The sequence below is a fragment of the Ochotona curzoniae genome, unplaced genomic scaffold (assembly GCF_017591425.1).
Source record: "Ochotona curzoniae isolate NIBS_2020 unplaced genomic scaffold, NIBS_Ocur_1.0 scaffold_3208, whole genome shotgun sequence".
Taxonomy (NCBI): domain Eukaryota; kingdom Metazoa; phylum Chordata; class Mammalia; order Lagomorpha; family Ochotonidae; genus Ochotona; species Ochotona curzoniae.
The window spans coordinates 43,191,265-43,215,797 of record NW_024467106.1 but is presented as its reverse complement, the minus strand read 5'-3'; the positions used below and the strand labels follow the sequence as shown (position 1 = coordinate 43,215,797).

Genomic DNA, 24,533 nt, shown 5'->3' with positions numbered 1-24,533 from the left:
AAGTAATGAATGCCTGGAGCAAGACAATAATCACAGAAGAGCAAATAGAAAAAAAAAATAGCAGGTGGTGATGAGGATTGGAAAGAAAATCAAAACAGAGGTAAGTAACAGAATGACTTGGAGACCATTACAGACAGATATTCTGAAGCAATTATGTGTAAGCCAAGAGCTGCTTAATGAGCAGTGTCTGGCAATGTTTCATCAGGCAGAACAGATTTGCTGGAAAAGGGAAAACCAATGCAAAAGCCCTGAAGTGAAGAAAGAGTTTGGTATATTGAAGGAGCTCAAAAGAAGTTAATTTGGCTGGAGTGTAGAATGCAAAACGTAGAGGTGCTGTAGGATGAGTTTGTGGGGGTAACAGAACCCAAGTTTAGGTTTCAGTCTGAGTACCATGGGGTACTCAGGAGGGTGTCAGGAACTTGACATGATCTAAGTCCATTTTTGTAAATTCATGTAGACTGCTTTGTGGCATGTTGGTTGGAGACAATCAGGAGTAGACACTGAGGGCTGGTAAAGCTACTCACCGCACTAGTTCTTTCAATGCCATCACTCCTACTGGGCATTAGAGAAATGATGAATAAGATAAGGAATCTGCTCTTCAGAAACTAGCAAGCACTGCGGTATTGCTGTAGGATACACTAACTTAGGCCTCCTGTTTGCAGTAAACCACAACTGACCAAATACTTGTCCTTAAACTTGTAAACTTTTAAAAAGTAGGAAGAAAGAGGATTCCCAAATTCAATATATAACAATTACTAGGAACTTGTCAAAGGACTGGATTTTTTTAAATTTGATTTCATTTTATGACATAGTTTCATAGGCTCTGGGATTCCCCCATCCCCTCCCAAGGCCCTCCCCCCATGGAGTTCAAATCCAGTCATGGTTCTTTCATTGCAAGCATGTACCATGTATAGAGTCCAACATCTTATTGTCCAAATAAATTCAACAGTTTCCTTGGGAGACCACCCCTGGTCTGAAAGTAGAGCTAGCAGAATATCATCCTGTCTAATGAAAAGCCGTAACATAACAACAACAACATTTTACAACATTATGGAGTTAATTGACATAGTATTGAGTGACCAATGTGTTAGAAAATACAAGTTCTTAACCATATCCTGTGACTACTTCATTGACATTTCAATTTCAGTTTATATGCAACTGGCTGTTATGGTTATAGGGTACTATTCAGCTGTCTCACATCTATTTTCATTTTTGTATTTAGCATTTTATAGTATTGAAGCATAATTTTTACTGAACTTGGCAAATTTCAGGATAGTCTAAACTGGCTTATAACTCTAACAAGGCATATGTCAACAGTTGAGGCACAGAACAGTTTTAGGAGGGGTGTGCAGAGAAATCTTCTATACCTTAGTGAGAAGTAACTAGTTTTTGTGTCCTACCTAGTGAGGTATGTGTGAGTCTGAGCTGACTGTTACTTGTCTTGTTCTAAGCTTTCCTTATTGATCTCTGTCTATCTTATCTAATTCTAATTATTTTGGGGGGGGGGAGGCACCATCAGAGCGACCCTGATAGTCATTGCAAGAGAGGTTGGGGATCCAAGGTTGGAAGTAAGTAAGGAACAGAGAAAGCTCCCCTCCCAAGTCCAGAAGGAAGTTTACTGTTCTTGTTTCCTGAGGACCTCTCAGGGCTCCCAGCCATTGTTCCGATGACATTATATCCCATGAGGAAGAATCTGGGCTTCTGCCATCTCGTGTCAGAGTTCCAAAGGGGAGTGGATGGCCTCAGAGTTCTTGGCCTTCAAGGGCAGGAAAGGACTGGATTTTACATCCACCTCCTCCTCCACCCAGCACTCTGCAAGAGGGATCCATGTTTTACTCTGGTAACAACACAGGTGATTCTGAAGGATAAATTCCCAGGACCATCTTTCTTTTTAAGATTTATTTATTTGTTTTGGAAAGATATTTTCCAGGGCCATCTTTAGGACACACTGAGGCAGAGAGGTTAAAAGAATACTTAAGCCTCAGTATGGCATACTTGTTACCAGCACTGCTAAGATATCATGTTAAGGAAGATAGACAAAATTTCCATACTTAAGTGACACTTGGGAATTGAGGGGCTCATTTTCCAAACACTAGCCTATCCCAAACACGCAGCAAGCCAAAAAGTCATATATGAATTATAAGAGACTTTGACATCCATGCACAGGAAGGGGATTCAAAGAGTTTATGGCAGATGCAAATTACAAAAAAAAAATTGGCACCAAAATGAATTTAGCATTCAATCCCATTTTCCATTAACTTTTTGAGCTACTCTATTATTTTGTGTTTCCTGTGCCTTGAGTTTGAAAGAAACCATACCAAGAGCATGACAGAAGCAGAATTGAGATTACCAGATTCCAAATCTGTGGTTGATTTTTCTAGAAAAGTTCTGAATTCACTAGAGTTTAAAATAGATTAACATGACCTCCCAACTCAGGCTGAGAACAACAGAACTGGACTACTCAGCAAAGCCATTGGGAGTGAGAAAGTTCTTTTCCCCAAGTGCTCTGTGCCATCTGATTTGAAACCAAAAGAACTTGCATTTATTTTCTTTAGTTCTCATTAATAAATTCTTTTAGCTATAGTGACTGCCTTGTTACTCAGTGTTTTATCATATTGCTGCCCTGAACAGTCCATCAGAAAAAAAATATATTCTAGGCTTACTTCACAGGGACTAGTGAATTAATGATTGAAAACATTGTTGGTAGAACCTTCAAGTAGCTAACTTCTACCCTGAAGTACTGTATGAATCAAGTGCTGTCTTCATTGCATATAATCCTTTAAGAGATTTCTAAAGCTGTACTTTTTATTTCTGCTCAGTGTATTAGAGAATTGACCTGTGTTTTTGCCCACTCCATATTTGAAGGGTGCATACATATACACTTCTTTTAGAAAAGCCCTCTCTTCTCTAATCCTCAAAGTCATTTATCTCTTATTCAAAAAGAAAAAGGATGTTTGGGGAGACTTTTTTTTTTTTATCTAATTCAACTTCTCAGCCATGTTATAAGCAGGCTAAAGTCCTTTTCTTAAGGCACATTATTTTTGCTACTTTGAAAAACACATTGCCTTTGATTTTTCTTTTTACTTCTCTGTTCTTATTCTCTGACCTCCATTCTGCTACTCACCTCTAAAATAATTTGCATACCTAATTCCCATTACTTCAGTGTTCCACTTATGCTTATACTCTCCATAGATGCAGCTCCAGACCAAAGTTCTAGATGTCCCCACCCAAATGCTTCACAAATAGGGCAAATCAATATTTAGTCTCTAATCTAGACAGTTCCTGCTGTTCAATCCATGTGCTTTTTTTTTTTTTTTTGTCTTCTCATCACCTCTATTTTGGTGTGTTCTAAGTTCCTGCAATAGCCTCCTAATTGTATTTGCCTTCCTCAGACCTGGCGTTGGCACCTTCTAGCTAATGGCTTTAATATCTTTTAAGAGATTCTTAGGAACAGATTTTAAAGAGTTGTTAAAGGCGCCAATGAAATGGAGCACAGAGTTATTAAATTAAGTTGTTCATGGTCTCACACCTGGTTACACAAATAGTTATTAGAAGAATGGCTGTTGCATTTTAAAATGGGCTATTAAAAACAAACAAAACCTGAGAATGTACACTGGGCACTGTATAGGTGGCCTGTGAAGATTAAAACATCTACTCTCTGTCCCTTTATAAACAAAATTCACTGCCTCATGCTGTAAGCCATTCTGTGTGCTAACCTGGAACATCTTTTTAGTGAAAGCTGTTCATGCTGATCCTTTGCTTAAATAGCAATGCCTTGATGATTTATCATCACTTGAGGTTAAGGTCCAAATACCTCAGCATTATATATGCCTTTAATTATCTCATATTTGCTCATTTTGTAGCTTCACCATTAATATCTCCCACTTCATGGAGCTGAGTTGACTTTTCAGTAATAACCAATTTCTTGTAATTTTTGTATTTTTTGCCTAGAGCTTCCCAGCACATGTTGTCCAGCCAAGTACTTCCTTTCGTTATAGGAAGCCTGTCTGCCAAGGCTGCTCAGATGACCACCCACTCCATGGCACACACAGTACCCTACGCTGTATACCTTTATTCTATATCTGTCTCAGCCTTACCAGTGTATAATAGAATCAGATGTTTGTTGTTTCTGGATCTCCGTTATTTTCAGCTTCAACAGCAGGTGTCTAGGGATGGATCTTTCTCACAAATCTAACAACATAATGAACATTCAACAAATGACAAATTTATGAGTAAGCAAGGGAACTAAAGGATAGACACTGGTTATTAGAAAATTTCCTAATTTCTGGTCTGGCTGCCTTTCTGTAATCAGGATGACCAATCTCTACTGTTCCAACATGGCAGAGTTCCAGAGTGATCCCCCTGTAAGTAAACCTTTCTGCCATGCCCATTGCTCTCCACAAAAGAAGTTTCAGGAAACCCGAAGATTCTTTAGCACACAACTGTACAATGTGAAAAGCACTGTTCTGGAATTAATAAGGACAGAGAGTAGAGACTCCATGGTGTCCTTTCTCCCATCACATTCAAGCTGATGGAGAACTCATCATCACTACCATTTACTGAGCTCATGTTTAGCTTCAGGTGTTCATTTGTCTTGAAATAGCCCTCTAATGTTACTTTCCCCATTTTATAGTTGTTGAAATTGAATCCCAGAAATGCTAAATCAACTTACCCAAAGTCTCAATTTAGTATGTAATGCAGCTGAGATTTGAATCCAAGGCAGCCTGAGCCCAGGGATTACTTCATGTTCTTGATGTTTGGCTTTAGTCAAACACATTGTCTTGCCATTGTTTTATTGGGGGTCAATTAGACCTATGATAAATTAACATTCAATATTCTAGCCAGTTGGCTTCTAATTTGAGGCTTTTTGTTTTTACACATATGTTTTAGGGATAACCTTTTTTCCTATTGGTGGCTCCATCATTACATATACATAGTCAGCCATGTATGCACAATGTTAGGCACACAACAGGTTTTCATTACAATTGTTATGTCTACATGTCTCTGACTCTATAGCTACAGTGTTAATAACCTTCACGTGTATGTAGGCACATGCAAGAGGAAGCTAAGCTGTTCCTGTTCAGTTGCTCCAGATGCATTCTTAATGCCAAGTGTTTGAGCTGAGTTTCATGCAAAACTTCACTCAATTTTGCATTTGCTACAGATTGAAGAATCTGGTAAATAAGCCATTCACACGTCATGTAGTTTGGGTAAATATATGTTCAGTATCCCCATATTTGAGTCCAACTCTTAACACCTTCTTTGCAGGTTTTTTTTTTTAACTTCTTATACAAAAGAAAAGCCAGAGTCTCCAAAGTTGATCCTAAGATTAATTCCCAAATAAGGAGACAGCTGATTAAAGTTTGATCCTTTTTTCTAAGAAAGATCCAAAACACTGCTGATTCTATCCCGTTGGTGGGGAAGTCCCTGATGCTCTCCAACAACATTGGAGAAAGTGAGCTCAGAGATGCACGTCAACAGCATTTAAAACAGCTTTCTTCAAGGTTGTGGGATTTTTCCGAAGGAAGACAGGTGAATACTAAGAGTAACCTGGAAGTTGACACTCCACCTTCTTAAAAAATATTTCTTTAGAGTGTTGTTCGCCCACACGGAATCCCAGGGAAAGGATTGATGCCATAGAGTTTCTGTTGAATAATCCTTAAACCTATTCCTGCTTTCCTTCTGTTTTGGATCTTGGCATGTACCTTACATATTCTTCCCTACTTCCTTCATTTAGGGAAGTAATTTGTATATCAGTTAACAGAGAATATCCCACAATAGAAGACAATAAGATTACAATCACAGCTACTTAAGCAAAAATACAAGTTCTATCGCTTAATATTGTGAGTCCACTTTAAAAAATCCTGAGCCTTGGTTTTCTTATGCATTAAAATAATATTAATAAGAGTAGACACTAAGTTTTAGTCTGCTCTTCGGAATAATAATAGTATAAAGAACAGAACAAAATGTCTGCAAAGAACCTTCCACACAGCATAGTCCTTTGTTAGTATCCATGATCATTACCATTTAGACAATTCTGAATCATGCCATCTTCAGAATATAAGAAGCCTCACTCTTATTTTGAGGAAAATCTAAGCATGTTTTCAAAAAGCTGGGATAAAAAAAGGTACCTAGGAAGCAAGTTAGAGAAGATTTAGCCTATATGTGAACATCAAGAAATGATGCTTGTCTTCAATGAACATTTCTTGCTGTCAATTGTGATCTGCTAAGGGGAAGATATTTCTGATGTCCAAATGTTTATACGGCCCACAAAGTTTCAGACAGTGATCCAAAGTGCTGTTGAATAGGTTATGAATTAAGGAAAACTTAGAAGGTTAAAGCTTGGGCAGCACAGAATCTCCACACTTGGAAACTTCTTGGAATGTAAGAGAGAATCAAATGGGAAATTCCTTCAGGGTCAATTACAGAACCACAGTTTTGAATAATACTATATGTAAAAGTCATAAGTGCATGAAATTCAGCTCCTAAGTTTGCAGATAATATAAAAGCTGGAGGCAGAAAAGATAGGGAAGGAAAAATAAACGACTTTTAATTTGGTTTGGCTTGCTTCCTTTAGCGAACTAGAAGAAATGGAGATGACAAATGTTTTTCGCACTTGAAAAGTGAAAGAGTAGCAAGCCAAAGAAAAGGGAACCATCCTCCTTTAGCAAAAGTATTGGAAGAAAGTACAAGGGTCACATCTTGAACCAGACAAAAAGCATCGGGTCCTGGACGGTCAGGACGACAGGCAGTGCAAATGAGGTTAATCGGGCACTATATACACTCTAAGGGACATGAATGTCTCCAGTGATCCCCCTAGCAGTTAGATCATTCTAGAAAAGTGATCCTAGCAAATGAAACACTTCAGGAAAAATGGTTAATTTTTTTTCATAACTAAGGAAGTCACGAAGACAAAGCAGAAGTAGAAATTGAGGTCAGAAGTCAGCCAACTTTTCCTGTAAGGCTGTAAGCAATAAATAGTAAACATTTTAGGAATTGTACCATGTCCCATCTCTGTCCCAGCCACTCTGCTCTTTCTTGGTCGTGTGATGCTAGCCATGGACAGTACTGGTGTGGCAGTGTTACAATGCCGCTTTATTTGTCAAGGGAGGTAACATACCCTCATGTCATATGTACATAGGAAATCTGGTCATTTCATGCAGAGGTTTGAAATTTGAAATTAATTTCCCAACCTGAAGATAGACTACGAATACTAGCATATCCAGTAGCTCATGAATTTCTTACAGAAGAAGGCTGACAGTTTTGTCAAAAAGCATGAGGCCAAGGTCAAGGATGTGTGGTCAGGTGGCCTTTCTCATTCCGAAAATATTTGCTATACTTCCATCTTAGCAGTTGTGAAGCTTCCAGCATTGAATAACTTCTGCTTGGCAGTTATATTTAAAACAGCATGATTTTAAAGTTTCCCTAGCCACACGATGATATGAAACTCTACATGAACTCAACTCTGTTCCCCAAAATATCTGTACAAAATAAAGCTCTTCCCTGAAAGCCTCTGGACTACTGTAACTTTTTGTTTCAGAAAACAGCAATATAATATAATATAATATAATATATATAATTAATTAAATCTTGCTCATGGAGAAGAGCTTTTCAGTGTACTCTCCATTCCTCCTGTTTCAAAATGGTTTAAAAACCAGACTTTACTAAGTGTCCATTTCCCTGAGTAACTACAGACTTAGGAAGAAATTAACCCCTCACCACCGAAACACAAAACCAAACCACAGGCCTTCCAGCAAGGTCCCAGTTGATGCCTAAGTGCAGTTAATTATTTAAAAGGCCATAGGTCATACCTCACACCTCATACCACCTTGCATTAAATGAGCAAATGGTTTAACCTCTCTGAGCTTTGCCTCCTAATATGTATAAAATAATTTCCAGCAATATGGTAGTGAAAGTAAAATGACATGAAGCATGTACTCCTTGCTAATTAATGTTGGTTCTCACTCCTCCTTTGCCGTAGATTTGTTACCCCAATCAAGGGACTCCCTTAGCAGGAAAAAGAAATCTCCCTTTCAGCATAAGGAAGGGACCTATTTCTCTTTCGAAGGATAGGGATACTTAAGGAAATTCAAATGTTGAAGTACTATGCATAGTTGTTTCTTAATACTCATTTTTCACTAACTTTTTGAAGACCTCTGGTATGCATGGATTTCAAAAACATTTTATACCAAAATAAACTTACCTTTTCATTCCACTTGCCACAGACCTTTTAAGCTAATATTCTTTGGACAGCCTGCTTTAACTCTGCTTACTTGCTCCTCAGTTCACTCTTGTCCAACTCTTTTGCTTTTATTTATATACTTCTCAGAAAATGCAGTTTCTGGCTTTTTTTTAGTATTCTAAAATTTCAGTATTTGGTTAATAGTATTAAAGCAGTTATGAAAATAATTCACTGTCCTATTCCGAGATTCTTGAATCAAGAATAGAATTAAGTCCATTGCCAACCCACTGTGCCCTCCATTCTCTGCTCGTCTTTTCTAATCCCTAGTCTCCCATATAGCAAATGTCTATTCCTACTCCATAATCATGGCTTATGTTTTCTCTTGAAATCTCTACATTTCGCAGTTATTTACTATTGTCTGAACAGCTCTTCACACATCCATTATATGTGGACTCAGGCATAAAGATCAGATTGTAATGGCACTGGTGTAAAAGGTATATGTTTTTGAAAATTTACCAGGCACTTCTCTTTAAACTTTACATACATTAGCTCATATGGAAGCCTCAAAACAGACCCAGGGATGTTGTTCAATTGCCACATTATAAATGAAGAGTCTTAGTCACTGAGAAATTACTTGCCTAAGACTACAAAAGGGACTAGGTTGTAGGGCAGGGATTAAAACCAAGTCAGTGTGGTTCTGGAATCTGTGCTCTGAGTCTCTTCCATGCCATGTTGTAGACAGGATCACTCTAGCCCCACTGCTTTCAAAGTAGGTGGAAGTATGGTTAATTATTTATTCTGCATGCCAACACCATGCATAATACTGAATAGAAAAACATACAAGAAGTAAAAGTGCTACCCTTATGGTAATAATTTACAATCAAACTGAGGAAATGAGATGCTATAGGTTATGAAAAGACTTTCTGTTATTATTGAGAATAGAACTTGGAAGTTCAGGAGAGGGGAAGATTCTTGTAGACTGTGATAACCCCACAGAATAGAACTTGAATTCATCCTTTGGGAATTGGAGAAATTCTAAAGGGTAGACAGGAGGATAAAGAAATAGTTTTCAGTCCTGAACTTTTGTCAAGAAGAGTAAGACAGGTCATTTTACTTTGAGTAATAAATTTGTTTTGGGACTTCTGACAACTAAGCTTGAAAAGATGAGGAAGTTACTAAAGATGAAGGATGCACTTGATTTCCAGCTTGCAATCCTCTGCTGAGGACTGAGCCATTCCTGCATGTTAGGGTGAATGAGATTCCGGAGATGGTACACTATCATGGCAGTGGAACAGATAGACATTTCTATCCATAATAAATCCCCTGTGACAACTGGATATCCCAAAGGGACTACTTGGTTCACTCTACTTATAGCATTAAAAAGTCCACTAGTTTATTTATATCTGATGTGTGAGATTTTTTTTTACATAGAAAATAGATAGAAAGGACCTGTAAACTCTTATTTAATCTCCATGAGAACTTGCTGAAGTTGTTTTACCCTGAGTTTCTGGAAGGTATGTGGGAGCTCACATAGTTGAGTGGCTTGACCATCGTTACCCCACAGCCCGACTAGAAGCCACGCTTCTTGACTCCAACTTGGGAAGTGTTCTCCCCGCAGGAATTTCTCACTGATGGCCGTGCAATTCATTTGGGGAGGGAGGATAACATAAGACAGTGATGTTCATCCTCAGGCCAAGGATCCACAAAACATTATAATGCCTCCTCACTTGCAGAAAGTCAGGGACCTTTCCACTTACCCCAGAGCTGCCTCTCAAGAGTGCTTTTGTCTCCTGCATTACAGATGTTGGGGAGAAAACTCAGGAATGTTGTTCATTCAAGGACTGGCCCATGAGCATTTAGTCCATATCTTGCACACATTGCAGGGATTTATAAGTATATAATGAAAACAGTTTTTGTATTTTCTCCACCGGTCCTTCCTTAATCCTGGTAGAATGCTTAAGAAGACACCAATCACAGAGAATCTATAAAGGCTTCCAAAAACCAAAACTACTTCTCTACTTTCTGGCTAAATGTATGGTGAAAGTAATCAGCAAGAAGTTTTAGCACATAAACCAAAAGGGAAATGGGATGTGGGAATGGAAGGAAAGCAGAGAGCACTAATGTACCTAATATGACCACAGTACTACTTGCTATGTAAGTCTTAATTATGCCCATTCAGTGTCCCCTCATCTTCTCATTTTTTAAATTCCAAAACAACCCAGAGAAATATTTTTGGTTTTGCTTGGAAAGCAGCACTATGTTTCTGTGCCTGCATATTCTAAAACAGTCCTCTCAAATTTGAAACCTAAATACAAACTGACAGAAATCAACTACTAACAAATTAAGTTAAATGAATAGAGTGGACGCCTAAATACAAAGAAAGCATTTTTTTTTCCAGGAATCTTTCTCCCTGGTTGCCAGGCTAGAGAGACTGAAGCAAACCTCTCACTTTACAGTAAGGCTTCTGCCTCTTCATGCTTCCTAGAGAACCTGGCATGGCAGCCTCTCCAGAACTGCTGTGCCCCCTAGTGGCAGTGTGCAAACCCCATGTACCCATTTTATAATAACATAATTGAGGTAACAATAGGCATCGCATCCTCTCTTAGCCTTAAAAGCATTTAGACCTTGATAGATTTCTAAGTAAAGGGGTAGAATATCCAAAGTGGTCAACTGTACCTATGATATATTTGTGCAAAGTCTAATAATAGGAAAAAAGTGTAACTGAACAGTTGCGTGTTGTGGTAGTCCCCAAAGGCATTATGGAATGAAAAATAAGTACTAACCCAAGAACAAGAACACTTGTTTGAAACCCTGACTCTACAGATAATTATGTGTCCTTTAGCTAGTTATGAATGTAGATAATTTGTAAATATGTGTAGTTAATGACAGATTCAGACTTTGTCCCATTTTGATTTTGTCTTTAAGACCGTCTTCGGTTAAGCACAATGATTTCTTTATATTAAGTTTACAGAAGTAAATATACGCAAACGCTAACTCTCATTAGCTCCATCCACCTTAGTTCAAATCCTTGTGCGTTTGTGCCAGTGTGATGATGGCTTACCACCCTTTTCAGCTTCATAGGAATTACCTTGGTGGCTTCAGACTTGGGCAGGAAATATTATAGCTTACTCAGTAGTGCCAGAGTCTGGAGGAACTGATATAGGTACAAAAGCTAACTCCCTCGGGGGGGAGAGGGGGAATTGGTGGTTCAGACATAGTTTTGAAAAAAGGAAAGGTTTATACTGTCTGCATCCCCATATCATGTGCTCCTCGCCCTTGCTTCTTTAGGTTTCCTCATCTGCCGCCTTCTTCACATTTTATTCACTCTCTGGGCTGCCCTGCATTGCCAAGGAGAGGCCATTGAAATATAACAGGCTGGCCTAGAAATTTCTTATCTACCTTAGTTCAACAGTCCACTTGCTGACTAGGAAAGCATACTTCAAAAGCATTTTGGAAGTTGATAAAACAGAACTATAAGCAAATCATGGAAGTTACCAATGGCCATGATGTAAAAATCACAGTAAAGTTGCAAAGAACTGTCTTGTTTCCTTCTGTAGAGTCTTCAACACACCTTTTTGTAAGGAAAACGGTCATTGCCAGCTTTATGAAGACAGCTACCCGAATGAATTTTGAAATTGAGTACATTTTAAGCCCTACATTTTCAGTGTGGGAAAATTGAATAATTTATCAGAAAGTCATTTCTCCAGAGTGATCCCATTAAAATATTGTTAGGCCAGGTTTCTTTATTATTTAGAAATTGTCTTGGAGCCATAAATATCCCTGGGATATCATAAAGAATTAGATCATACAGTAGAATTTTCGTTGTTTTAAAATCTAAAACAGCTTGAACAGCTGAAGAGGCTTAGCGATGATAATGCTTTCTGTTGCATCTGGTAAGATTTCTTTTGATACTAGCTAGCTAGTACGCTCTAGGGTTTACTCAAAATAAATAATATCATTATCTTTTTTCCTATTACATTCTTTGAAGTAAATTCACATGCAATTATTTGAGAAAGCACATCTATGTGTTGGGCACATGAATGAGTGGCTGAGTTCTATCCCAGTCTGTCATTCGTTGCTGTTCATGAAGCCTCAGCTCTTGTTTAGTACAACAGCTTGCCTGTCCTGGTAACAGTGGCGATGAACTCAAATGATGCTAAATCAAGGCTAAGGCATTGAAAGCTTCATTCTATTTCACCTGTTCTCTTTCCTTTTACAATTTTATCAGAACTGTTCATGTATAATCAGATTGATTGATGTAAGCCTTACTTCTACTTTCTGTCATTTGTTAAGGGTAAAAAATAAACCATGCAGTTGGCATAAGGCCAAAAACAAGCTTAGGAGATCTGGTTCATTGCCAGACCAATCACCTACCTCAGAACAGTTGAGACTTAACTAAAGGTGGTGATGAACTGCAAATGCTGCAGAGTTTGGACAGACTTAGCAAAAGAAACAGTGGAGAAGGAAAGGAATTATCAGGTGGGAGAATGTTGGTGAAACAGATCTGACTCCTCTTCTTAATTTTATCACCAAGACTAATGAGTTCTGAGCTTACTGTGCATCATCCAACTTCTGAAAGAACCCTCTTGTATAATTGCCTACTTCCCCTGGATGAGGTTGGGTGAACAATTTGAGCCATTGGAAACTGGAGAAGCAGAAAGCATTACAAAGGAATAAAAGACCAGCACTAGGGGGCTTGAAAGAAGCCGCTACATCCCAATTGTAGTGTTGATTGGTCCTTTGAGCTACAGCCCTACCAGATTCAGATACTTTCAAGACTTTCAAAGGTTCTCGCCCTGTCTTCCTCAACCCTTCTGAATTCCCACTTCCTCGGGTAAGTTCCAGTTATCACTGGCCTTATGAAGTCTCCAAGCCTTTGTTAGTCATTAATCTGCCTAATGCCCTGCTTTAGGAGGTAGATCCTAAAATAACACAAATTAAGAAAACATTTTAAAAAAAAAAGGCTGAGATTGGAGTTTCTGAATTTGTTATAATTATTTCCAGGCAAATAAAATTTGAATGATTGTTTTTGGGGAGTGGCTCTTCATGATCCTCAAAAAAAAAAAGGAAGCTTCTTTCTTTGTGCAAACTACCTTATCTTCACAAGGTTGCTTGTAGCATTGTGGAAGAAATAAATAGAAGCTGTATCTTATACTCCTATGTTATTTACAGGAAAAGATGATACATATATATGCAAGAACATAGAATCAAAAGACTGTTACCCATTCAATTTCCTACAAATGTATTTAAGAGGATCCTCTCATCAATATTTGAGCCCTGGTTTTCTCTCTCCACTTTCAAAGCTTGAATGATGCCTTACTTCACAACTATAAATCTATGTTTTTTCCACCATATTTCCAAGCTCCACTCCTTCTTTGTAACTTTGCATTTTCCTTAATAAGCCTTCTACGAATCTCTGTGCACCATTTGTTATAGCACCTCCTCTCACTCCTAATGTGCATGCTTCATATTTAGTGAATATATGTTGCCTACTCTAATGAGTAGCATTTAGACCAAGTAATCAACAAGCTTCAACAGTAGTTAAAAACCTCCTCATTTGAAACTATAACCAGAATCAGGTCAATTAAAGTGGTGCCAGAACCTGCTTCCTGAATGACCTTCTAGTTTTGTTGATAAAAAAGTGTTCTAAATGAACACTTGAACTACCTTCCTGCCTTATAACACAGAATGCCAAAAAAGCTGACCTCACAAGTTTATTACATCATTTCTTTTCTCTCTCCCCAGGATTCTTCTCCAGCCAGATGATTCTCTACAGATCCTGGCACCAGTGGAAGCTGATGTGGGTTTCTACACTTGTAATGCAACAAATGCCTTGGGATATGACTCTGTCTCCATTGCTGTCACATTAGCAGGTAATCTGGATGTTCTGTTTAGTTCAGGATGCTATTGAGTGAATGCCTACAATGGGTAAAGCAGGCCCAGGGACACTAAGATGAATTAAATCTGACTTTACCTTAAGGAAGTTTATAATCTGTAATTATTATAATGGAAGTGTAGTATAGTATAAGATAGAATGAAGTACTGTAAATGATAACCAAAGAGTAAGTAAAAACAATTGATTCTCCCCTAAAAAAACTAATTGGGATGGGTGGAATTTCAAATAGAGAAATATTCTAGGCAAGAAGAACAATGTGAAGCAAGATGATGTGTGCAATTCATTGGCCTTTTGGAGAACATCAGTTGTGAACTACGATCACTAAATGCTCCCTGGGGATCCTGTCACCACTTCTCTGTTACTGAGAAGACTTGGAGACTCACTGGCAATCCTCACTCTGCAGTGGTGTCTTGGAGCAGGTGTATTCCCTAAAACCTCTCTCTGGTTCTACTTTACCTCCATCTCTGTAACTGACCTACCAACACTTGACCCTTACCCATAAAGGGTGAACAAAACATTCTGTACAGGCTGACTCAAGAACATTTCAAATCAGTGTTCTGCATCTACCAGAGGTTGTGGTTTGTAGACACCATAAAACCTCTTTATATAAGATAAATGCAGTTCTTAAGCTGAAAGAGACTTTGGATACCAGTTGGACACATTCACTCGCTTCTCGGAGGCCAGGCAACCTGAGGTCTTGCAGCTGCTCAGCTAGTGGTGAGGAGAGAGGAGCTGAGGTCTCAATTCCCAACTCATTGTTCTTTCCACTTGCCTACCGATCCTACCGGAATAGGATCCTTTGTGTCAGATCTGGGCCATGCATTCCTCATGCTGGTATGTTGCATGTGTTTGTATTTATTCCTTTCAGTTGCAGCTCCTATCAGATGATTCAATAGTTGTTAGAAAAGCCAACATTACCCCACACTGACCTCATCTGTCCATGCCGGATTATGTTGTCATGGTGTACTCCAGTCACACATGCTACTACTCCCTTGCATGTCTGTTTAACAACAGTATTTCTGCCCTTGTAACCTAAAGTTGATCTGGGAAAGGACCTTTAGCTGACTACTTTTCAGGGAAGATGAAAGTCAACAATGAGGAAGACAAGCTAAGGGGTCCTGTGGTGAATTAAAGACTGATATTATTAATGCCTGTTTTTATGAATAAAACATTTGCTTTCCCCCTAATGTATTCCAGTTGCAATCTTTATTGCCCTCTTTATACGGAGTCCAGATGCTCCCCACCAATCTTGTTAAATCTTTTCTGCCGTCCACCCTCCAACCTGCCTTAACCAGGGCACCAGTGACAGCCTTCCAGTCCAGCAAATTGTGTCTCTTGTAGGATTAACTCTCTTGTTTATATTTATCCAGATATGGTTCAGCTCTGTCACTGACTAAATATGCTTTGTTCACCCAAAGTTAATAAGACTAATGAAAACCTGTCTGGAATTAAGCAAAGCCATTATAATATCATTCAGCTCTTTGAAGAGGAGCTATTGGAGGCTGCTAACAGGTTCAAAGACGAGAAGAAGCAGCCAAAGAGGCATCAGGAAAGCAGGAAAGAGAGACTGCTGATGCACTGTGGTCACAGGCACCACACCCAGCGCTTGGGGAGCTCTGACCCTGTGCTTCAGCTGCTGAGATACATTCAGGTCTACTGATGACTCTGTCAGGCAGAATCTTTGAAAGTATATGATAAAAACACATATTACCTTAAGATTATCTTTTCTTCTTGGGGTTCTTGTATGTACCTCTGCCAGTGTTCACATGCATAGCATTAGGTAGCTTAGCAGCACCTGCTTTAAGCATAACCTCTGTTACAGGGCATTTACAGTAAATAAAACTAAAAAAAATTTTTTTTGCTGTTTAATGTTTATAAATGAAGGCAATAGCTTGTCAGGTGACTAGATTTGACAATCATAATTTGTTTCAAATGCATGCATTGAAATTCTGCTTAATATTGACAGAATAATTTATATTTTGGTGGGAATAGGTGGAAAATTGATATCAAGCACTTCCAAAATTGATTATCGATTATTTACTCTGTGTGGTCTTGAACAAAGTATTCAGCCTCACAGAGTTTTTCTTATTTGTGAATGTGGAAATAATATTTTATAGGATTGTTATGAAGGAAAATAAGATTGTGCCTGTGAAAAGGTACTTAGCTCAATGCTAAGCACTTCATTCACACTCCATAAAGTAGTAACTTCCCTTTCTTAATTTATCTCTTCTAGAATAAAGCACATCTTGAAAGCAGTTCCACAATAATTAAAACATCAGCCCAGCTTTGCTTCCATATATTTTTCAGTATGTTTTAACATCGATACTTTTCAAGTTTGGACATAGAAACCATTCTGTTCCCCTGAAATCAAATCTGTACTGTAATACTTTCAAAGGAATTAGATTTTTTATCTGGACTTGAGTATAGGTACAAGCCCAAAGAAAAAAATTGTTAGTTTTCTCATGATCGGGGGTGGGGGGGTCCCCTGTAGCTTTGTAACGGAAGTGCGGGCTTTCGTCTGGCCAGTGTGCTTGTGTTGACCAGATGCAAAGGAGTTTGTTCAAGTGAATTCACAAGAGCAGGCATGGCAGGATGCTTCAACCTGTGGGCTCTGCACCTGCACATCTGTCTGAATCCTGACCTTGTCACTTCCCAAACTATGAGAACTTAAGCAACCTCTTTGCCCTCCTTGACTTGGTTTCATCATCTCTAAAATGTGGTAGAAGTAGTCTTACCTGACTCCAAGGGTCCAATCCATATGAATTGCTTTTGTAATTGTGTCTGACACTTAGCACTCAATATTTGTTAGCTCGTGTTACTGTCAAAATAATACACAAAGTAAAAACCAACTTCTTACTTGGGGAGACCCCTTTTCAGAGACTAGAATGTGCACTAGGTTCACTGTGGTCTTAGTGGCAATGGGGAAGCTAATCTAGCTATCTGGGGTGGGCCTAGAGCAGGACTCAGAGAAGCAAAATGGCCCATGATGCAGAATATTCACCTAAGCCACAGGGAAAGACACCTGCTGAGTTCTCCCTGGCACACAGCCTGCCCTTGAAATTGGCAGGGTACAAGACTGCCCTTGAAATTGCCCTCTTCCAGGATTCAGTGCAGCCTTGCTGATGCCACCTCTCCTGTTCTTTCTAGTTCCATTGCTTGCTCTTCACTCAGTCTTTTTTTTTTTTAAGATTTATTTATTTATTGGAAAGTCAGATATACAGAGAGGAGGAGAGACAGAGAGGAAGATACCCGTCCGATGATTCACTCCCCAAGTGGCCGCAACGGCCCATGCTATGCCGATCCGAAGCCAGGATCCAGGAACTTCTTCCGGGTATCCCACATGGGTGCAGGGTCCCAAGGCTTTGGACCATCCTTGACTGCTTCCCCAGGCCACAGGCAGGGAACCAACTTCTTACTTGGGGAGACCCCTTGGATGGGACATGGGGCTGCCAGGATTAGAACTGGCAGCCATATGGGATCCCGGGGCATTCAAGGCAAGGACTTTAGCCGCTAGGCCACACTGCGGGGCCCTTCACTCAGTCTTTCTTAAAGATTCATATATTTACCTATTTAAAAAGTAGGGTGTCACTAAACTAAAATCTTATTTACATTTACTGTTTATTTTTTTTTTTGATACAGCACTCATCCCTTGACTATAATGTAAATTAAAAACGCTAATTCAGAAATTTAAACAAGAGGAAGGAAGGAAAGATCAGTGGTTGAGAAGGAGAGAAGAGAAGGAGGGAGAGGAGGAGAAAGGGCATAACATTATGTTCTTAGAATTGTATCCATGTAAGCTATATTGAATCTGTTTTAAAAAGAAAAACGAAAGTATGGGGAAAAAACAAATGAGCTATATCCACGTAAACTACATTGGATCTATTGAAAAGAAAAAAGAAAACTTAAATAACAAAAAATGGGATGATGGAGACAAAGACACAATAGACAGACAATTCTGGGCCAGGCCAAAGCCAGGAGCCAGAAGCCCCATCTTAGTCTCCGACATGAGTTGCAGGAACCATCATCTGCTGCCTTCCAGGCCACATAAGCAGGAAGCTGGATCAGAAGCAGAGTAGTCAGGACGTGAACCAACAGTCTGATATGGAATGGCAATATTCACATAACCCATTACACCACAATGCTAGCCCCAATTTTTCCTTAAATATGAAGATATGAGTTAGTTTTTTACATAAAAATCCCGCTAGATCATCTTTCCTCAGCCCTGTTTGGGTCTGTACAATATTGTTTGCATAAATCCACTTGTTATGCTACTTCTGAGCAGTGACCCACAGCTATGTCCTCCCTTTACAGAAAAAAAAAAAAAAAAAAAAACTCCTTGAGGTTTCCCACGGGTTCATCAGGGTTCACATTTAGAATCAGCTATATGTTACTCTCACACTTTCTCCCAGTGATTTATTTTCCATCCATTGTGATTCTGTAATGTTGTCAATCATGATCTCCACTGTGATTTTTCCCCCATTGTGGGGTAGCAGTTTATTTCCTTAGTAAAAAAAAAAAAAAAAACCAGTGACAAGCTATTCTAAGTCAATATCATATCCCAATAGTGAATTTAAAAATTTACTATTGCTTTTTGTCTTTTCATTTGTAAAACTTTGGACAAAATTTTTGATTGTGTTGAAAAACCTATTTTATTGTTGCTCTGTATTGCATGATTTGCAGCATTGTGTTTCTGTCTGCTGCTGTTATAAGTGAAATCTGTTAAGTGGTTGCTATGGATTTTATATAACACATGATTTTCATCATTTAAAGTTTCTTGCATCCATTTGCTTCTTTCAACTCAATCATCCTGTGTTGATTGTATCGTTTAAGTCTTGGGGATTAGAGAATGCTTAGATGCAGTGTTTCTGGAAGAATGTGATCCTTTTCCCTGTCAGCCACCTTGGGACAGCACAGGAAACTCAGAGTGGCACGAACTTCCTTTCCACTAAACGTACTGGCAGAGTGGCCTGTTTCACTGCTCCTAGTACCCACTAGAGAAGTTTAAGAGTAGAGAAGAAGATTACAGGAGGGGCACTAACATTATCACCGATACGTCACAGACCTTACTCTTCCAAGTATGATTGCTCTGGCCAGCTACAGACAGAACTAAGGAAACCAGAATCCCTGGTGTGTAAAGAGAACCTTGGAGATAGGACAGCCATTTTGGGGAGTCACATTCAGCCCCCAGCAGGTTGGGCAGAAATGTTCTGCTGAAGGGCATAGGCACATTTTGAAGGAAAGCAGTCATTTCCTGGTAAATTGCTTCAGTATGGATCCGCCGAGTTCAGCTCCACTTAGGGATGCAGATGAGGGCTTCTCCAGGTGCACACCAGAGATGAGATCACAGCCAAAAGGGAAGCACGAGGCGTTGTCATTGATTGTATAAGATCACAAAAGAGATACTGGGAGGCCTACCTGACATCATCAATGGAGCATTAGAAGGAGACAAGGCCTGAGAGCAGAGGCATCTTTCACAGAGGAGAAAACGCAGATGAGCTCAGATGAAGTTTTCACAGGAGCAGAGAGACAAACGATTCTTTTTTTTTTGCCTTTTTGAGAGTGGTACACTTGACATATCTAATAAAAAGATCAGAGAAAGCTCACTGGCAAAATGAAAGGCAATTTGTCTTTGAAATTCCTCTTTCTGCCCCTCCCCATCATGATTTAGTAGCTCCAATCAAAGACAGGCAATCGTGAATGCTTTTCATACTGGAAGTCTAAGTGGCACGTCTGTGTTTTTCACCCAGCATTTGCTTTCATCAGAAGAGAGCTTGCTTCCTAATGAGTTGGACTCAGAGAGAACCTCATTCCCAGTGAAGAAAGCCAGCAAAGGACAGTTAGTCCCAGTGCACAAGATCAGAGGGACAGCCAGGCAGCTTGGACTGTGTTCCTGGCGGTGGTGCTCTGAACCATGGGCTAATAGGGTTTTCAAGTTTTTGTTTTTATTGTTTTGAGATACATGTATTGTGGGATGCACAGTTATCGTTCAGTATATATTTATAATGTGTAATGATTGGATCAGGGTAATTTTCATGCCCTTATAAACAGTTTGTTTCTCCATATTGGACACATGTAAAATCTTTATTAGGTATTTTAAAATATGCAATTTATTATTCCATATGGTTACCCTACTGTACTATGGAACTGCAGAAGTTTTTGAAACCCTTAAGTTTGCCTTTAGTACCAGACTGCCCACCAAAGTCTTTGAGCTTTTATGGAAGATCTGTCAGATAGGTGATAGCACAGGAGGGTCCAGCTGAGCCTCGCAGTGGACTAGAGCAGGCAACAGGGAAGGACAAATGGTCCACTCTAGGCAATCTCAGTCCCAAAGCATCAGTTCTCACATCCTCCCAGTGGAATGGAGATTGGACATGAGGTAGGACACATCACACTGTTGATTTCTAGAAAAGACTTCACTGTCACAAATGGTCCCTCCTTTAAAGTTCTGCAGTGGAACATGTAGAAGAAGTTATGGCAGACTCTGTTGCTGCCTTCTCCTCCTGAAGGATCATCTACTTCAATTAAATAACAGTAATCAGAGTATGCTGACTTACCTGCCAGCATCTAAACACCTGAAGTGTAATGACAATGCAGGGGAAAGAGAAAACATGCAGCACAGGGAAGGTTTGGGAAACAGTAGTTCAATCCCCATCCCCTGCTCGGTTCCTAAGGGTTCATTGAAGGCAAACCTTCTAAACAGAATCCCAAGAATAAAGAAATTTCAGTTACTCAATTTTCATGTAAAATGAATAATGAGCACTCACAGTAATTTCCCTGAATGATTATGAAATGGCCAGTTCAGCTTAAAACAAATTTTTCACCCTAGTATATTATCAAGGAAATTTATAAAATTTGTAGAAACAGAATTAAAAGATAAATTTATTTTGATGTAAAACAATTTGAAATCCATATGTAAGTTTTCATAATACACATTTTCCATGAACTTTAGGAAGACGCCTCCTATGCATGGACTTCAAAAAAGTTTACTGAAATGTCTTTTGACTTCATTTTCCATGAAATTTTTGCAATGTGCTTATATGATTTGTACAAAATTCACAGTTGTAAGTGTACAGTCAAGAGATTTATTTAACAAATATGTATATTGTGTGGCTGTCACTGCAATATAGTTTGTTTTTCACAACCTTGTCAAGCTGTAATCCACATGCCATATAACCCATCCTCTTAGAAAATGCAACTCAGTGAATTTTATTATTCTCACATTTGTGCATCCATCACCACACTAAATTCTGGAAAAATTTTCATTGTCTCAAAAATAAATTCCATACCACTTATGAAACACTCCCCAATCTTCCCAATCTTAGGCAACCACAGATGTACTTCCTATTTTCAAAAACCTACCTACTGTACACACTTCAAGTGAATTGGATTATATAATATGTGGACCCGTTATGGGATTCTTTCACTTAGACTTATGTGCATCATGTATGCTACATTCCTTTTTTGTGGCTAAATAACCCAATTTTTTAATTATTTATTTTTATTTAATTAATTACATTGCATTATGTGACACAGTTTTATAGGTATTGGGATTTTCCCCCAGCCCTTCCCCTAACCCTCCCCCCAGGGTGGATTCCTCCACCTTGTTGCATTACCACAGTTCAAAATCAGTTGAGATTCTTTCATTTCAAGCATATACCAAGCATGGAGTCCAGCTTCCAATTGTCCAGATAAGTTCAACAGTTTCTTGGGGAGACCATCTCTGGTCTGAAGGTAGAGCCGGCAGAGTATCATCCCTATCAATTAAAAGCCCTGACATAACATCAGCAACAATTTATAATGTTATGGAATTGACATAGTATTGAGTAGCCAACATGTTAAAAAAAAAAAAAAAGAAGAAGAAAAAATGCAAGTTCTTTACCACATCCTGTGACTCCTTCATTGACATTTCAATTTTAGTTTATACACGACCGGGTTCTATACACCTTAAAATGGCTATAGATTACTATTTAGCTGTCTCGTGTCTATTTACATTATGGTATTTAGCTAAATAACCCAATTTTAGGAGAGATTTTTCTCTTCCTAAGACTCACTTACACAAAGGGAGCAAATGGTATGTATTTTCATAAAATACTGTTTTAAGAGCCTGGTGCTTCTTTCCTCCCTACCCTTCTCTCTCCCTTAACTCCCACGCACTCTCTTCATTTCTGCTTTTCTTTTTTTTTTATTTTTCAATGACATACTTTATAATTACAAGCTTAAACTTCTGCTAAATAAGGATTTTTAAGAAGTTAACAGAAAGCACTGCTGCTCAGGAGTATAGACAAGGGTTGTGAATAATGGTCAAATCTTAAAATGTCAATTTCACTCATAAGCATTAACTTGTTGAACTCTTTGAGACTGAATTGATTCACCAAGCACAATGATCTCTAATTGCATCCATTTTGTTGCCAAAGACACGATTTCATTCTTTCTTATAATTGAGTAGTATTCCATCATGTATATGTACCACAGGGCCTTCATCCAGTCATCAGTTGATGAACATCTAGGTTGATTTCATATCTTAGCTATTATAAGTTGAGTTGCTATGAACATGGAGTACAGATAAGTCTTCCATATACTAATTTCATTTCGTATGGGTAAATTCCCAGGGGAAGAATGGCTGAGTCATACGTAGATCTATTTCAGATTTCTGAGAAATCTGTGTACTGTCTTCCTTAGAGATGTACAGTTCACAAGCCCAGCATCAGTGGTTTGGGGCATTTTTCCCCAATATCCTCACCAGTATTTGTTACCTTTTTATTTTTGGAACACTCCTGAGGTGAGGTGAAACCTCATGGTTGCCCTTATTTGCATTTCCCTGATGACTAATGACCCTGAGCATGTTTTCATGTATCTTTGGACATTTTAATTTCATCCTTTGAAAAGTGTCTATTCAGATTCATTCCAATTTCTTAACTGAATGGTTCATTTTGTTGTTGAGTTTCTGGAGCTCCTTATGTAATTTGAGTATTACTCTTTTATCAGATGTATACTTGCAAATGCTTTCTCCTATTCTGTCTTTGTTGAATGTTTACTGTGTAGAAGCTGCGTTTCTTGATGTAATATACTTTTTAATTTTTTCCCCTTTATTGCCTATGTTTCTGAGATCCTATCCAAGAACTCTTTGCCTAGGTCAAAGTCTTACACTGATGCCCTTATGTTTTCCTATAGTGATTCGATAGTTTCAGCTGTTTAGGTTTAGATCTTTGATCCATTGCAAATTGAATTTTGCATAGGCTATATGGTATAGATTTTATTTATGCAGAAATTCAATCTTCCCAGTGATTTGTTGAAGAGACTATCCTTACTCCAGTGAGTGATTTAGCACATTTGTCAAAAATGAGTTGGTTGTATATGTGTGGATTAATTTCCACGATCTTTAATCTGTTCCATTTGTACATGTGTCTATTTTTGTCCCAGTGCCAGGCTGTTTTGATTATAACCGCCCTGTAATATGTCTTTAAATCTGGTGTTGTGATACCTTGGGGTTTATCATTATTGTTTGAGATTACTTTAGCTAGTCAGAGCCTCTTGTGATTCCATACATATTTTAAGGCTTTTTTTTCCTAGATCTGATAAATCTTTGTTATTTTAATTGAGATTGCATTGAATCTGCATTGCTTTGGACAATATGTGCATTTTGATGATATTAATTCTTCTAATTAATGAACATACAGTTTTGGGTTTTTTGTGTTTTCTTATGTTTATTTCCTTAATGATTTACAGTTTTCATTGTAGAGATCTTTTATATCTTGGTTAAATTTATCCCAAGTTATTGAAAGATTTCTGTAGCTGTTTTGAATGGGATTGACATTAGATGTTGTTTCTCAATTGTGGTATTGTGTACACAAGTGCTACTGATTTTTGTGTTTATTTTATCTACTGCAATATTTCCAACTCTTATAAGTTCCAGTGTCTCTTTATGGAGTCGTTTGGTTCCTCTGTGCATAAGATCAGAGGATCCTGCTACTAGGAATAATATTGATTTTTTTTTCCTTTCCCATTTGCATCTCTTAATTTCTCTTGTCTAATGACTTTAAAATTTCCAGAGCTCTGAATGCTAATGATAACTATTATTGAATATATAGTACATTCTTAAATATAAGTTTTAAGACCAGATGATTCTTTCCATTTGTTTTGCAAGGTCTTTATTTCACTTTGGTTTCTAAATGAGAGCTTTGCTGAGTACAATATTCTAGGTTGATAGTTTCTCTTTTAGTATGTGAGTTGTGTCCCTCCATTCTCTCCCAGTATGTTGAATTTCTGATGATATATCAACTTTAGTCTAACAGGAGAGCTTTTGAATATAACCTGTTATTTCTGTCATTCACATTTTTTATGCTCTTTCCTTTATATTTTACTTCTCAAAATTCAACTATAAAAATTAGTGAAACTATTTCTGGTCATATCTGTTAATGGTTCTATGTGTTGCCTATACTTGGATGTCCATATTTT

At 38.3% G+C, this 24,533-nt stretch overlaps 1 protein-coding gene across 2 annotated transcripts in view; it reads left to right on the top strand.

Moving 5' to 3' along the window:
- The window catches only part of ADAMTSL1 (ADAMTS like 1), a 385,347-nt gene that overhangs the window by 274,571 nt on the left and 86,243 nt on the right, over positions 1-24,533 (top strand). For both annotated transcript variants that reach the window (XM_041004529.1, XM_041004530.1), the window contains one exon: positions 13,928-14,055. In XM_041004529.1, the coding sequence (XP_040860463.1) occupies positions 13,928-14,055 (128 nt within the window). The remainder of the gene's footprint in view (positions 1-13,927; positions 14,056-24,533) is intronic.